Below are 17,145 nucleotides of genomic sequence, written 5' to 3'. Positions count from 1 at the left end.
TCTTTGATTTCTGCAACAAGTGCTTCAAGTCCTCTTCACTTGCAGCAGACAAAGTTGTATAATCTACAGAACATACTAATGAGTCTCCCTCCAATCCTAATGCCATGTTTCTTTTCACAGACTGCATATTCTCAATTTATTCAACATCAAATTAAAACAATATGGAGAGAAAATGCAATCCTGACTCTCTTATTAATTTTAAACCTTTTAGTATTGAACACCAATTATTGAAGGCAAGATAAATTGTGGGATTATGTCTAAGATACCAACCATGGAGAAAGCAAAAAGTCATTACAAAGACAGAGGAGAAAGAATAAAAATCAAAATGGATGTCAGAAGAGACACTAAATATTGCACTAGAACATGAGAAGGCAAAATAAAGATAAAAAATTCCAAAGTAAAAAAAGATTGGAAAGGGCAACTCAGGAGGACAAAGCAAAGTATTATAGTGGAATATACAGAGATATGGAATTGGAGAATAAAAGGAGAAGAACTAGCTTTGAATTTCTCAAGATGAGGGAACTGAAAAACAAATTTAAGCCTCGAGATGCAATATTGAAAGATCCTATGATTAGAATATTGGATGACCCAAAAAATGTCAAAAGGAGATGCAGGAAATACATAATATCACTGTACCAAAAAAGAACTGACTGCTACTGAAAAATTTTAGGAAGTACTATATGAACAGGAGGCAATGGTAATGAAGGAGGAAGTTGAAGCTGCATTGAAGGCATTGGCATAAAGTCCCAGAAATCTATGGGATACCAATTGACTTGTTTCAATTAATAGATGCAGCCCTGGATGTCCTCAGTAGTCTATGCCAGGAAATTTGGATTGGAAGAAGTCCGTATTTTTTTGATTCCCAAGAAAAGTGACTCAATATAATGTGGAAACTACTGAACAATATCATTAATATCACATGCAAAACAAAATACTGTTAAAGATCATCCAAGCACAGCTAGAACATTACATAGATAGGAAAACAGCGGAAATTCAGTCCAGATTTAGAAAGGGATAACATTGCTGATGTCAGGTGTATCCTGGCTAAAAGTAAAGAATACCAGAAGATTGTCTATGTATCCTTTATTGACTATGCAAAGGTGTTTCACTGTGTGGATCATAACAATTTACAACTAACATTGAAAGCAATGGGAATCCCATAGCACTTTGTTGTGGGAATCAAGCAAGGGTTTATAAAGATTAATGACCTACAGAGAATTCTTATTTTTACTAGGCAGTCTTTCGAACTGTTTACTTATATTAACTCATATAACCTTCATAAATGCCCTATGAATTTGATCTTTTACTCTCAACCGATTAAAAACAAGGGAACTCTGCTGGCATAGTCCATAGGGAGCTAGGCTGTCAACCAAAAGCCAGTAATTTGAACGCACCCACCAGCTTGTCTGAGGAAGAAAGGTGAGCAATATCCTCCTGGCACTCTCTGGATACAGATTGGAAGGCTAAGTAGCATGAAAATTCTAATTTGATGGCAGTGAGTTGAGTTACTAGGTGAATTATTGATGGTCATGTAATTTTTAAACAGGTACTCTGGCCCTAGCTGTCAATTACGGTAGTAAACATTTATATTGGTTTATTACACACAAAATTGAGTTTCTTACTCTGTGTTTAGAAATTTGCTCATTGTGAGAAGTACAGCAGACAGCAGGACAATCTGATATGGAAAGCAAGCCAATCAGCAAACAAATAAGCAATCAACATCACAAAAATAAGTGTCTTAAAAATTTTTTAACTCAGCTCTGGTGGCCTAGTGGCAAGAAGCTTTACTGCAATCCCAGATTGAGTGGTTCAAATCCACCAGATGCTCTGCTACACACACACACACACACACACACACACGTTCACACATTTAAAAAAAAAATTAAAAGTCTTTTTTAAAAGACTTTAAAAGTCTTTAAAAGTCTTTTTTTCAAGACTTAAAATTCTTGAGAAAATACTTTAAAAGTCTTGAAAAAAATCTTCACTCACTTTATATGCAAGAGAAAACAAGGCAGAAAAAAACATATAAGCCAAGAAGACCTTGAATTTAAAGAGAAAATAAACAAACTCCGTGCTTATCCCTCATTAATCCTAGAAGATATGTAGCTATAATCATTCTTAAGTTTAATCTTGTAATCACTCTTAATCTTTTCATCACTATTATTTCATTGCTTTTAATAGTGGTGCTACAAGATGGAGTCAATTGCTCAGACACATTAATAGAATTCTTTACTGAGTTAAGACTACAAACTGAGCTCAGACCTTACATAATAACCAGGGTTAGATAAAACAAAAGACTACAATGTCACTTAAAAGCTCCAAGCTGTTTCAGTGAGATTCAGCACTCTTTTAGGGCAAATTGCGCCTTTGTTCTGAAAAACCAAACAAATAAGCCTATTTGATTATGCAACGTAAAGTCAAGTCTCTCTTCTGATATGAAAACAGTTTAAATGCTCTGGTTCAACTGCTTTAGGGAAGATAATAAAAAATTTGTCATTATTAAGGATGGAGTTGCGTTTTTTCAAAGAAGTTTCCTTTTCAAAAAATGTGTTTTAGCTCAGCAGGATAATGATGGCAAACTAGTATAGAATTGCTCCTACTCAGGACCTTTCAATAGGTTATAGCTACTTCTGCTAGAGGTGTAAAACCCTGAACTTAATAGATGCAAACATTTACAAAATGTACTTTTATTTCAGAGAGTCTTAGCAATGCAACAGATATGTATTCAACTGCTAACCAAAAGTTGACAGATTATTGTCTCAATTATTCCATGATAAAATGAATTTATAAACTATTTCCATAAAGATGGCAGTAAAAAAAATAATATGAAGTAGTTTGACTCTGTCACGTGAGATCACTGAGTTCAAACTTAATGTGAAAGCCTACAACAACAAAAGCAACAAACCATTAAGTTTATTGTTGTGTGTGCTGTTGAGTCAGAACTGTCTCATAGCTGACGTCCTCATGAGTTTCAGGCAGTTAACTAGCATGGAAGTGTTACTGAAAGCAAGGAGTTCTTTCCATAGTCAATTGCCAATAAGGCAGATGGATTGCAATTAACAAAGCACTTTATTGCAGATCTGGGAGAGCAGTGAGAATCATCTCAAACACTGCCTCTCCTTCTAAGAGTGTTCATTGGCTTGGGTTCCATGTTACAGTCACTAGTACACAAAGAGCTTGTGATGTACTTTGCATATGAGCGAGAAGAACATCTTCAAAGAGGTAAATGCTAGTCCAGAAAAATATATAAATGAGAAAAATAATTTCAAAAGATAAATACTAATACACAAAAAGTACATTTCCTTTCCTAGTAAATAAACTGTTTAAAGTATTTTACATGACTAAAGAAAGAAATAAGGTGCATCTGATACACGCCATGGTCTTTGCAATCACTTGTTATGCATCAAAGAGTTGGACAGTGACCAAGGAGGATGGAAGGAGAATTGATGCCTTTGAGCTGTGGTGCTGGAGAAGAGTATTGAGGGTACCATGGACTACTAGGAAAACAAACAGATTCATCCTGAAAAAGGTTAAACTGGGTGGCTCCTTGGAGGCAAGGATTCTGAGACTTCTTCTGATGTACTTTGGTCATGTTGTAAGGAGAGACCTGTCCTTGGAGAAGGACACCATGCTTGGGAGGGTGGAGGGACAGTGCAGGAGGGGAAGGCCCTCTATGAGGTGGATTGATTCAGTGACTGGGGTAATCGGGATGGGTGTGTCAGAGACAGTGAGATTGGCACAGGACAGAGCAGAGTCTAAGGCTGTTGTACACAGAGTCACTATGAGTCACAAGCGACTTGATGGCATATAACAACAAAAACAAAGAAAGAAAAATAGAATTCTAAGGCAAAGCAACCAGTTTTGCAGACTGGAGGCAACGGATGGCAGTTTTGCCATAACACCCTATCAGGATATATATATACACAGCTTTGAAAGGATGGTAATAATAAATTCAAGATTATAAATATATAATATACTTGTGTTAGGAGTAGCATCCACTTCCTAAATAACCTGCCTCCAGAAACTCTATGAACTTTTATAAATGTTGTTAATTGTAGAGAAGCTTCAGGCTTTTGTTCATAAGGTCGCTATGAGTCATGCGTGACTAAAAAACAATCAACAACAACAGCTATATATACACACACATATACATATGCATATACACACACAGATATATACACATATACATACATACACACATATATATACATGTGCACACATATACATATGCACATATATATACATACACATATATATGTATACAAATATATATATACACACACACAATACATATATATATATATTCATTATTGCTGTTGCTGTTACTGATTACCTTCAAGTTGAACACAACTAATAGTGACCATTCGAACAAAAGGCATGCTGTTAAGGAAGTGGATGCCACTCCTGCTTCCAAAGCTGTCATAGTATATTATTATTTTTATGTGCCATTGATTAGCCTGTGATGCATAGCGACCCTTGTAGAGCACCTCTGAATCCTTCCCTGTCCTGAGTCAGTCTCACTCACTCTGACACACCAATCCCCATTGCCCTATTTATTGTATCAATTCATCTCATTTGGTGTCTTCCTCTCCTGCACTGTCCGTCCACGCTTCTAAGCATGATGTCCTTCTCCAAGGATCGATCTCTCCTGGTCATGTGCCCAAAGTAAGTGAGGTAGAACTTCAAAATCCTAGCTTCCAAGAAGAAACTTGTTTAAATCCTCTCCAAGACAGATCTATTTATTTCCCAAGGAGTCCATAGTATGTTCAAGACTCTTCTCTAGCACCACGCCTCAAAGGCATATATTCTTCTGGGATCCTTAGTCATTACTAAAGTCTCTGAAGTATAACAAGTAATTGAGAAGACCATGGCCTGAATTACACTCATCTTTGTATCTAAGCTGACATCCTTGCTCTTCAGCACTCTGGAGAGGTCCATGACAGCAGATTTTTCAATGCAATTTGTCTTTTGATTACCTGACTGCTGGTGTTAGTGTTGATTGTAGATCTGAGCAAGCTTTAATTACTAATAAACTCAATCTCTTCTCCATCTAGTATGGTGCTGCCAATTGGCCCAGTGGTTAGAATGTTTGTCTTCTTGATGTTGAGCATTAATCCATTTTGAAGACTACAGTCCTTTAGCTTTTGCAAGTGCTTTAGGTCTTCTTTAGTTTCAGCAAGCAAGGTTGTGTCACCTGCATATCATAGGTTATTAATGAGTCTTCCTCCAGTCTTGATGCCACATTCCTCCTTATAAAGCCCTGCTTCCTGAATGAATCTGTTCTGCATACAGATTTAAAATGTATGGGGACAGGATGCATCCCTGACTTACTTCTTTCCAGATTTTGAACCACACAGTGTTTCCTTGCTCTGTTCTGAGGACTACTTCTTGGTCCAAGTACAGGTTTCATATAAGCATGATTAAGTGTTCTGTGATTCCCATTTTTCTCAAGGTTAGCCACAATTTATTGTGATCCACACAGTCAAATGTCAATGAAACACAGATAGACATTCTTCTGGTGCTCTCTGTTTTCTGCCAAGATCCATCTGATATTGGCAATAATGTCCCTAGTGCCATGACCTCTTCTAAACCCAGTTTGTATATCTGGTAGTTCTTTGTCATTGTACAAGTATATATTATATATGAAGAATGGGAGCAAAGAAACGCTGCATGGTTTAAAATCAGGAAAGGAATGTGTCTCCATACCTTTTTAATCTATATGCAGAACAGATCATTCAGGAGGCTGGACTTTATGAGGAGGAATATGGTATCAGAATTAGAAGAAGACTCATCAACAGCATATGTTATGCAGATGACACAACCTGGCTTGCTTAAACTGAGGATGACTTGAAGCACTTGTTAAAGAAGGTCAAAGATTGTAGTTTTCAATATGAATTGAAACGTCATAAGGAAAAAAAGATTCTCACCACTGGGCAGCACCATGATAGATGGAGAGGAGAATGAGGTTGTTAACAATTACAGCTTGTTTGGCTCCACAATCAACACACTTGGCACCAGCAGTTAGGGAATCAAAAGAATAATTTTGGGTAATTATGCTGTCAGGGACCTCTTCAGAGTACTAAAAAGCAACAATGTCTGTCTAGACACTAAGATGTAACTGATCCAGGCCATGACCTTGGCAATTTTTGCTGTGTATCAGGGATCTAGACAATGACTAAGGATGACAGAAGAAGAATTGATGTCTTTGAGCTGTGGTGCTGGAGAACATACCATGCATGAACCACCAATAAAATAAATAGGTCTGGAGAGAGTGAAACCAAGTTTCTCCGTAGACGCTATGATTTTGAAACTTCATCTCACATACTTTGGGCATGTGGCCAGGAAGGATTTTTCCTTAGAGAAAGAAACCATATTGGAATGTTGGAGGGACAGCATAGGAGAGGAAGACCCCAATAAGATGGATCGATACAGTAACTGAAGCAATGGGGGTAGGTGTGTCAGAATCAGTGAGACTGGCTCAAGTTAGGGCAGGCTTCAGAGTTACTGTACATTTGGCCACTGTGAATTGCAGGCAACTTGACTGCACATAACAACAGTAACAACATTAAGAGGAGATTGTCCATCCTTCTATACATAAATATAAATGTGGACCACTCATCTGTCAGTTGCAATCAATATGGTAACTTATGTTTTGCTATGATACTAGATTCAGAGACGAGCAAATTGAAGATTTCTACTAACTTGTGCAGTTTGAAATTGATTAAATATACAATTAAGATGTTTTATAATTATTGGTGTTTTGAATGCAAAACTTGGATGTGAAGGATAAAATGGAGGTGTTTGTGTTGGAAACAATGCTAGAGTTTGAGTGATATAATTTACAAGTGAAATTAATTTTTCACTGCAAAGACCTTACTTTTATTTATAAAACAGGATTAAAATGCCCTGAAAATAATCATATAAATACTTGCTGGATTAATTTAACAGTTAACTTTTATATTTTTTAAGCCAGATTTAGAATAATAGATGATAGATGGATCTTGACTGAATGCAGGAAATGAGGTTTACAAGAATTTTTAACGGAAGTCCTTCACACAAAGGAAAATGGATGGACCATAGTAACCAGAAAGAACAGGAGAAAGAAGCATTGCAAAATGGTGAAGATAAAACTCTGTTGTTGTTTTGGGTGTTGTTGTTTGTTTTTTTTGTTTGGTTAGTTTTTTAATTGTGCCATCCAGTGGCTTGTAACTCATAATGACTTTATGTACAACAGATCTGAAACCTGCTCTATCTTGAGCCAACCTCATTTTCTCTGACACATCTACCTTAATTACCACAGTTACTGAGTCAATCCATCTCATTCAAGGTCTTCCTCACTTGCACATTTCCTCTACCCTTCCGAGTATGATGTCCCTCTCCAAGGACTGGTCCCTCCAGGCAACACACCCAAAGTATGTCAGATGAAGCTTCAGAATCCTTATCTCCAAGGAGCAGCTGGTTTCCTCCTCTCAAAGATAAACCTGTTTGTTCTCTTAGAAGTGTATAGGATATTCGATACACTTCTCTAGCATTATAACTCAAAAGCATTGGTTCATCTATAATCCTTAGTCATTGTCCTGCTCTCTGATGCACAATAAGCAATTGTGAAGATCGTGGCCTGGATTTGGTGCACTTAGTCTCTAAACTTACATCATTGCTCTTCAATACTCTGAATGGGTCCCTGACAGCACATTTTCTAATGCAATTTGTCTTTTAATTTCCTGGCTGCTAGTAACAAGAGTATTGATCATAGAGCCAAGCAAGCTGAAGCCGTTAATAATCTCAATCTCTTCACCATCAATCATGATGTTGCCAATTGGCCCAAGTGGTGGGAATTATTATTTTCTTGATGATGAGCTTCAGTCTATATTTAAGTCTACAGTCCATCACCTTCTGAAGCAAGCACTTTGGGTCTTCCTCAATTTCAGCAAGCAAGGTTGAGTCATCTGTGTAACACAGTTAGTTGATGAATCTTCCTCCAATACTGATGTCACATTCCTTCTCATTAAGCCCAGCCTCTTGAATGATCTGTTAAAAATATATATTGAGAAGGTATGGAGACAGGATGCATCCCTGACACACTCCTTTTCTAATTTTGAACCATGCAGTGCTTCCTTGCTCTGCTCTAAGGGCTGCATCCTGTTCCAAGTATGTTGTTGTTACGTGCCATGGAGTCGCTTGTGACTCATAGACACCCTATGTACAACAGCCCTAAACCCTGCTCTATCATGTGCCAATTGCACCGTCTCTGACACACCCATCTGATTATCCCAGTCACTGAATCAATCCACCTCATAGAGGGCCTTCCCCTCCTGTGCTGTCCCTCCACCCTACTACCAAACATGATGTCCCTCTCCAAGGACCGATCCCTCCTTACAACATGCCCAAAGTATGTTAGATGGAGCCTCAGAATCCTTGCCTCCAAGGAGCAGCCCGGTTTGACCCTTTCCAGAATTAATCTGTCTGTTTTCCTAGCAGTCCATGGTGCTCTCAATTCTCTTCTCCAGCACTGCATCTCAAAGGCATCAATTCTCCTTCTTTCCTCCTTGGTCATTGTCCAACTCTCTGATGCATAACAAGTGATTGCAAAGGCCATGGCCTGTATCAGACGCACCTTAGTCTCCAGAGAGACACTATTGCTCTTCAGTACTTTGGAGAGGTCCCTAACAGCAGACTTTCCCATCGCAATATGTCTTTTTATTTCCTGGCAACTGTGCCGAGAGTGTTGACTGTGGAGCCAAGCAAACTAAAGCTGTGAACAATTTCAATCTCTTCACCATCTACCCTGATGCTGCCAATCGGCCCAATGGTAAGAATCTTTGTCTTCTTGACATTGAGCCTCAATCCATATTGGATGCTGCAGTCCTTGACCCTCTGCAGCAAGCGCTTCGGGTCCTGCTCACTTTGAGCAAGCAGGGTTGTGTCATCTGTATATTGCAGATTGTTGATAGATCTTGAACCAATCAACTGGAACAACACATCAGCGGAGAACTTCCAGAAGTCCAGGCTGGGTTTAGAAGGCGTCATGGTACTAGGGATATTGTAGCTAGTGTTAGATGGATCTTGGCTGAAACAGGGAATACCAGAGAAATGTATATCTGTGTTTCATTAACAATGCAAAGGCGTTTGACTGTGTGGATCATAACAAACTGTGGCTGACTCTGAGAAGAATGGGAATCCCAGGACACTTGATTGTGCTAATGAGAAACCTATACTTGGACCAAGAGGCAGTCGTCAGAACAGAGCAAGGAAACACTGCATGGTTCAAAATTGGGAAGGGTGTACACCAGGGATGTGTCCTGTCTCCATAGCTTTTCAACCTGTATGCAGAACAGATTATCTGGGAGGCTGGGCTCTATGAGGAGGAATGTGGGGTCAAGTGTGGTGGTGGTTCCAAGTATAGGTTTCACATAAACACAATTGTTCTGAGATTCCTATTTTCAGTGTCAGCCACAATTTGTTTTGATCCACACAGTCAAATGACTTTGCATAGTCAATGAAATATAGATAGACATTCCTCGGGTACTGTCTACTTTCAGCTAAGATTCATCTAACATTGGCTGTAATATTTTTCGTGCCATGGCCTCTTCTAAACCCAGTCTGCACATCTCTATTAATTTGCTGTTCCAGTAGTTTTTTGATAATTTCCAGTAGGATCATGGTTGCATATGATATTATTGATATTGTTTGAGAATTTCCACACTCTGTCAGGTTACCTTTTATTGGAATAGGAACAAATATGGAAATTTTCCAATCAGTTGGCCATTTGGTTTTCCTCCAGATTTCTTGGCATACTTAGTGAGTGTGTCCAGGGCACTGTCTGTTTGTTGAAATATGTCAATTGGTATGCCATCAATTCTTGGGTCATTGTTTTCTGCCAGTTCTTTCAGAGTAGCTTGAACTTCCTCCTTCATCAATGTGGGCTCTTAATCATATGTTGTTTCAAGTTCTTCTATTTAGCCTGTGTGTGTGTGTGTGTGTGTTGACTCTTTATGCTCCTTCTCTCTTTTACTGCTTCCTGGGTCATTCAACATTCTGTGTACAGCATCCTTAAATATTGCCACTAGAAGCTTAATTTTTTTCTCTTCAGTTTCTTCAGCTTAATTACTGAATGACTTCATCCCTTTTGATTTTCCAACTTCAGCTCTTTGCACATTTCATTATAATTCTTTGCTTTATCTTCCCAAGCTGGCCTTTGAAATCTTCTGTTAAGCTCCTTAATTTCTTATTTTTTTTCCCCTTTGCTTTGTTTTCTTGGTCCTATAGTGCCATATTAGAGTCTCTTCTGACATCCATTTTAGCCTTTTCTTTTTCCTCTGAATTTGAAATAAGCTTTTGCATTCTTCCTGGATGATATTTTTCATATCCTTCCACAGCTCATATGGTCTTTGCTCATTAGTATTCAATGCCTCAAACCTTTTTCCTGAGATGGTCTTCAAATTCGGGAGGAATAGACTCAAGGTCATACTTTGGTTCTTGTGGATTTTATTTAGTTTCAGTTTGAACTTACATACAAGTAATTGATTATATAATCCACAATCAGCACCTGGCCTAGTTTTCACATCTGATAATGAGGTTATCCAATGATTTTTTCCCACATATAATAGCAAGTTGATGCCTGTTTAGTGCATCAGGTAAGGTTCATGTGTATAGTCGTCATTTTTGTTTCTTATCAAAGGTATTTGCAATGAATCCTATTCTGTCTCCAGCCTCATTTCTGTCATCAAGTCCATGTTTCCTGACTACCAATCCTTCTTCCTCATTCCCAACCATTACTGGAGCCCCTTTTCTGACACTGGGCAGCAGGCCTTTTCCTGCTGCCAGACTGCAGGCTCCTTCCTGCCCCCAATCCTGTGACTCATAGTGACCCAATAAACAACAGATCTAAGCCTTGTCCTAACCTGCACTATCCTCCCAATCTGTTTAGTATTAGTTTAAAAGTTAGCTTTTCTAGCCATTACATTGGCCCCTCTGGTCTCCAGCTACCTTAACTGTGGACACATGGTCTTGCAAATCTTTCACAGCTGTAGGAATAATATAACTGAAAGAGTGCTTCCCACACTATAGTTTGAGATCCTGGTGACAGTGCTGGAGAGAGGAAAAATTGTGACACAGCTGTGAAGAGACTTTTGTATGGTGCAACCAGAGAAGCCCTGAACTAAAGGCCACAGTAAAGGTTTTGCTTGTTGGATGATTGAAAGAAAAACTGGCTTATAACTTACTCTTAGGCAAACATTGATGGATGATTAAGGAAACCAGAGGTATATTGAATTTGTAGTGCTGACCTGAAACTGATTGAGGAATTATATTTTGCTGTTAGTTTGGTTTAGGACTGCTGGGATAAACCTGGATTTGCATTGGGTAGTATCCTTCACTTCACTCACTCCCCAAACTACTTCCCTTATAAACCCATACAGTACCACTACTGTGAGTAAAGTCTATGAGTCATCAATGAATATCTGACACAGATAATTGACAGAAAGAAGTGCAGGAGCATGTGGGATGGCATATTTCACTTAATAGCTATTTGCTTCCATGGATATTATTAACGAGGAGTAGTAACGATATTACTACTTTATGAAGTAGTAGAATTCGGACTCAGCCACTCCAGCGTTGCAATAGCTCCTTTTACACATTGCTCTATTTGACTCCATTGTTATAGTGATTTTGTCAGTCCAACTCTTTGCAGGTCTTCCTCTCTTCTGTCGACCCACTGTATTTTCCAAAATAATGTCTTTTTCTAACAAACAGCCTTTCCTGTAAATATCATCAAAGTATGTGAGAAGCATCCAATTTACATTTCCTCCACGAAAGATTGCTTTAATCTTTGGCAGTCCATTATATAGTCAATACTCTTTGTGAAGACCACAATTCAAAAGCATCAATCCCTCTTTAGCCTTCCTTATTTATTGTCCAACTTAGATGCATTTGAAATGCCGTGGCTTGGATCAGGAACTCCTTAGTTTTTAACTGATGCCCTTTCTCTTTAGTGTAGAACTTAGCAATAGATTTGTCCAATGCTGTCACCATGAATGTTGATTGTGGAGCCAAGTAAAATAAAATAATTGACAAGGCCTTACTTTTATCTACTGTCATAATGTTGCCTATTGACCCACTTGTCAGAATTTTCTTTCCCTGATCTTGAGATATAACTCATAATGAAAGTTGTGGTCTTTGATATTCTGAAGAATATAAAAGTGAACTCTTCTTCTCTTAATGGCAAGCAGTTGTGCAAACGTTGTGTTATCTGCGTACTACAAATTTTTGATGAGTCTTTTTCCAACTTGATGTCATGTTCTTTATAAAATCCAGCTTCTCCAATTACTTAACCAGCATGCAACTTGAAATAGGATTCTGCTCTGAGTTGGAATGGACTCAATATACAATGGGTTGAATTTGGTTTTGATATTCTTTGTCACAACATTTGTGCATGACAAAATGGATATAATTTCATACACACTACTAATAGATTTAACTTTATTTCTGAAATGACTTGAAACGTTAAAAATATATTGACATGCATATGTTACTAATTAATAACTGAAATATATTTTACTAAAGTCACAAACTGCTCTCAGAAAACAAGGAAAACCAATCTCATGATCATAAGTTTTAAGTTTCCTTCTTAAGAAAATCAATGAAACAAACCTCAAATGTTAGATTTTTTAATAAAATAAAATGTAGATAAAACATCAGAACTTTCAACAGAAAGACCAAAATAATCTAACTCTCTGCCTTCTAGCCTGTTCTTGCTTATAATTACACACTATAGGGTTTCCAAGGCTGTGAATCTTTATGAGAGAAGACTGTCTCTCCCTGGATCAGCAGGTGGATTCTGCTGATTTTTTTTTGTTGTTGTTTATGTTTTTGCTAGTAGCCCTACATATTATTATTATTATTCACTACTCCATCAGTACTTTTTAACTGAAAGGCAGTGGTCAGTAATACTGACTCATTTGCTCATTGCAATCGCATAAGAACTGAGCATAACTGGCTCTCTCAAGGATCAGAGACAGTAGATTGTCCATTTCTCTCTCAAGGAGCCATGTTGTTGGATTTGAACTGCCAGAAAGGAAAACTTTTTATATTACTTATATATAACAAGTCATGAAATCTATTTTCATGGGGGAGAAAAACTGATTCAGTACTTAAATTGTATACTCCTAACTAAACTGTATGAACCTACGATCTAGAAATGTATTCCTTTTATATAGAATGTGGTGTTAAGAGTTCATTGTTCAAAATACCTTTCCTAGACATTGAATTTGACTTTGCCCTGTAGATGGACAGGAATATGCAAATAGTGTGTGTTAGCCTGACCACAAAGGGATTGACTAGTGGCTAGTCTCACCAATGTGTAAGGGGGTTGGCTAGTCTTGCCATTATATTGAGCAGGTCAAGAACCGGATTAGGAGAAACCTCACCACCAACAAAAATGAATCAGGAGAAACCTCACGACAAGTGAAGAAGAATCAGGTAATTCACCTTCCAGGACTAGAAATTCTTGTGCCAGCCAGACTAGGGTTTATGGGGGAAATAGCCATAGTAACCACACCAGAGAATCACAGACCTGATATAAATTTGTAATCCAGTGGCTTTGGGATTGCTATGCCACTGAATTAGAACTAAGAGCCTTTTAGCTCAGGTTTGTTGGAGGAATGAGGGATGGAGAGCCATAACTGGCAAGACTGAGAGCTTTGTAACACTGGTCTAAAGTCACGAAGCTCAAGATTGAGACACCAGCAAGCACATTTTGGAAGCTGTCCTAACTGTATTCTGTTTATAATCTGACATACAGCTTTTTAACTTCCCCAATATGGTTCTGTGTGATCTGTGAGCTACTGCATCAAAATTTGGACCCAGTAAAACAGTAAAAGTGGTGTTGGGATAAGTAAAAAGAGGTTCAGTAGTGTGATGGACATGTTGGGCCTCTCAGGAATTGATGGGATGTTATTGACAGGAACAATTACCCGTATGAAGTTGGTAAAGTTAAAATATGGCCATCTCCACATGACTTTTATTCTTTTAATATGTAGAAACAGTCTTCTATACCTATTTTTAAAATAATAATTCTTTTCCCCTATTAGTTTATTTAGAAAATTCAAATATAAATTTGAACAAATTCTTTCAATTACCCTCACTCCCCTACCCATCAACCCAATGATTAATTCCCCCCCCCTTCCCTCTGCACATCCATATCTCTCTGCTTCCAAACTCTTTCACCCCTCATGGATCCTTATACTCATTCTATAATAATGGTGTTATACAATATTTATCCTTATAGGATTGAGTTAGTTCACACAGCTAATGTTCTCCAGACACTCCCAAGTTAGGTAATAATTTACAAAGTTATTATTCCTGAGTGCTGCATAGTATTCCATTGTGTGAATGTACCACAATTTCTCAATCCATTTGTTTGTGGTTGGACATTTGGGCTGTTTCAATGTTCTTGTGATGGTGGATAATACTGCTATGAACATTGGTGTACAAATCTCTGTGCCTCAGTTCTCATATTCTCAAGGTGTATTCCAAGCAGTGGAATAGCTGGGTCATATAAAATTTCTATGTTCAGCTTTTTGAGGAAGTGCCAAACTGCCTTCCAGAATGGTTGCACCATTTTACAATCCCACCAAAAATGCATAAGAGTTCCTTTCTCACCACATCCTCTCCAATATCTTTTACTTGCTGCCCTGTCAAACTTTGCCACTCTTACTGGAGTGAGATGGTACCTCATTGTCATTTGATTTGCATCTTTCTTATTGCCAGTGATTTGGAGCATTTCTTCATGTGTCTGTTTGCCATTTAAATATCATCTTCTGTGAAAGAATAATTCTTTAGTTATAATTTGAAAGAATAACAATACAAAGATTCATTACTTTCTTAATATCATGTCCATTTTTTTCAGAGACATCTTTTTATATTTTTTTAATAATTTTAATGAACATTTACAGAGAATTTGGATTTCCATTCATTCATTGCTGTACTTCTATCCCCGCCCAGCCCTCTCCCCCGCCCCCAAGTTCTCTCCTCTCTTTCAAAAGTAAAAGAAAGACTCCCTGGTCCACAATCCCCCCGCACCCCTCCCACCACCCCAAGTACATTCCACTATGCAACCTTAATTGTGGACTCTTGTGATAACCATAATACCCTATCATACATCGCTTTTAAATCATGTCCATTTTTTAATGTGACCACAAAAAAAGTATATGTATATTGTTTAAAAAAAGTATGTGTATATTGTTAAAGAGTTATGTTGTCAACTATAAGGCAGGCAGTTTGAATTTATCAGTTACTTAGAGGAAGAAAGATTAGATATCTCCTCCCATGAAATTACAGCCTTTGAAAACTACTGGAGGGTCAGCTGTGTTTTGGTTCTACTTTATGACACAGAGTTAAAGCAATGTATCATTTCTTAATAATTCTTGAAATAACAATAAAACTGAAAATTTATAGGAAATATATAATAATAATTTGTACTTAGATATATATTCAAATATTTCTATAATAAATGTTAAGAAAACTGTTTATTCCTGCATGGAGGCAATATTTTTAGGAAATATTACTCTTGTTTTTCCACATTGTCAATTTTATATATTAAATGTATGAACTACTATTTCTCTTTTGTTAACATTTAAGGTATTGTTGAGCTGGTATTTAAATTAATTTCGTTTCTTCTTTATTCCAAAATCATATTCATTGACTAAGATAAACTAATTGGTGGTATTGGGTTATTAAGATATATACTGTTTATTGCTTGATAGTTGCAAATATGTAATATGTAATTAGATCTGAAATTTTTATACTGTTAGTGTTTTTACGTGTTATTTATTTTTTACATTTCCACTTAAAATTCCAAAAGGGAACTATATTATAATTGTATATAAATGATATCTATTAACACATGATTATTCAAAAGCACCAGTAAAATACTTGCATACTTTTGCACACTGAAAATTAGTTACATATTGGAAACAGGAATGGCATCCACTTCCTAAGCAACATGCCTCTGGAAACTCTGTGAACTTTGACAAATGATGATAGTTTTGGAAACAGTTCAGGCCTTTTGTTCATAGGGTCACTATGAGTTGTGCTCAGCTTGATAGCAATCAACAACAATAACATGAATCAATTAAAAAGAGAGTATTTTCCTGAAAATGACAAATATTTAATTGAGTTAATTTTTAATGGTAAGATCCAGTATTTATGACATCTTTTCTTTAAAAACTGCTCCAATGGCATTTGCAACAATTCACAGCTAAGTTCTCCTGTGCCTTCAAAATCATCAAGAATGTTTATTGTAGATTTTACACTAACTATATTTGGTTGTTTAGTGGTTAGGAATTGCATTGCCAACCCAGTGGTACATGGTTTGAGTGCATCAGCTGATCTACTGAAGAAATACAGGCAATCTCCTCCCATGCTATTTATTGCCTCTGAAAACCAACTGGAAGGTCATCAGTGGTGGATTACAACTCCATAGTATGAGACAATAACATTTTTTATTATGATGATTTAGTGATTAAACAATGACAAAATAACATATAGGTATATTTGTAACATTTTGCTTTTCAGTGCAGATGTCACTTTTTTTTATAAATAGAAATGTAATTTTTTAATTTTTCCTATTGTTTCTTTCTCAGATGTAGGTTCTGTTGAAGGACTTGCCTATCACAGAGCATGGGATACACTATACTGGACCAGCTCCACTACTTCATCCATCACCAGACACACAGTGGACCAGGCTCGACCTGGAGCCTTTGACAGGGAAGCTGTCATCACAATGTCAGACGATGACCACCCACACGTGCTAGCCTTGGATGAATGTCAAAAGTGAGAAAGAGCTCATTTTATTTCTGCACAGAATGTTAAAGGAATGTCAGGAACTATATTAATTTTAAAAACAATATAAAACTGATATATTGTTAAATTCTCATTTTAAAATTAATAACCTCCTCCCTCTTTTTCTTGAATGAGACCATTGCAAATATAATTAAAATCTAGACTCTGAATTGGAGGTTCCAGATACCTAAGAGTTCCAGGAAAAACAAATTTAAATGAAGATGGGAAAATCAGAAGAGACAATAGTTGGCTAGAAAAGATAGAGGAATAAGACATTAAAGCCTAGGTTGAAATGTAATTTAAAAT

General features: G+C 37.2%; 1 protein-coding gene across 1 annotated transcript in view; it reads left to right on the top strand.

Moving 5' to 3' along the window:
* Positions 1–17,145, top strand: part of LRP1B (low density lipoprotein receptor-related protein 1B) — a 2,414,068-nt gene that overhangs the window by 1,827,060 nt on the left and 569,863 nt on the right. Inside the window, exon 42 of the mRNA XM_006880809.1 lies at positions 16,641–16,830. Coding sequence (XP_006880871.1) covers positions 16,641–16,830 — 190 coding nt within the window. The remainder of the gene's footprint in view (positions 1–16,640; positions 16,831–17,145) is intronic.

Source organism: Elephantulus edwardii, unplaced genomic scaffold (assembly GCF_000299155.1).
Source record: "Elephantulus edwardii isolate Elephantulus edwardi_28Jun2011 unplaced genomic scaffold, EleEdw1.0 scaffold00010, whole genome shotgun sequence".
Lineage (NCBI taxonomy): Eukaryota > Metazoa > Chordata > Mammalia > Macroscelidea > Macroscelididae > Elephantulus > Elephantulus edwardii.
This window is presented reverse-complemented; position numbering and strand designations above follow the sequence as displayed.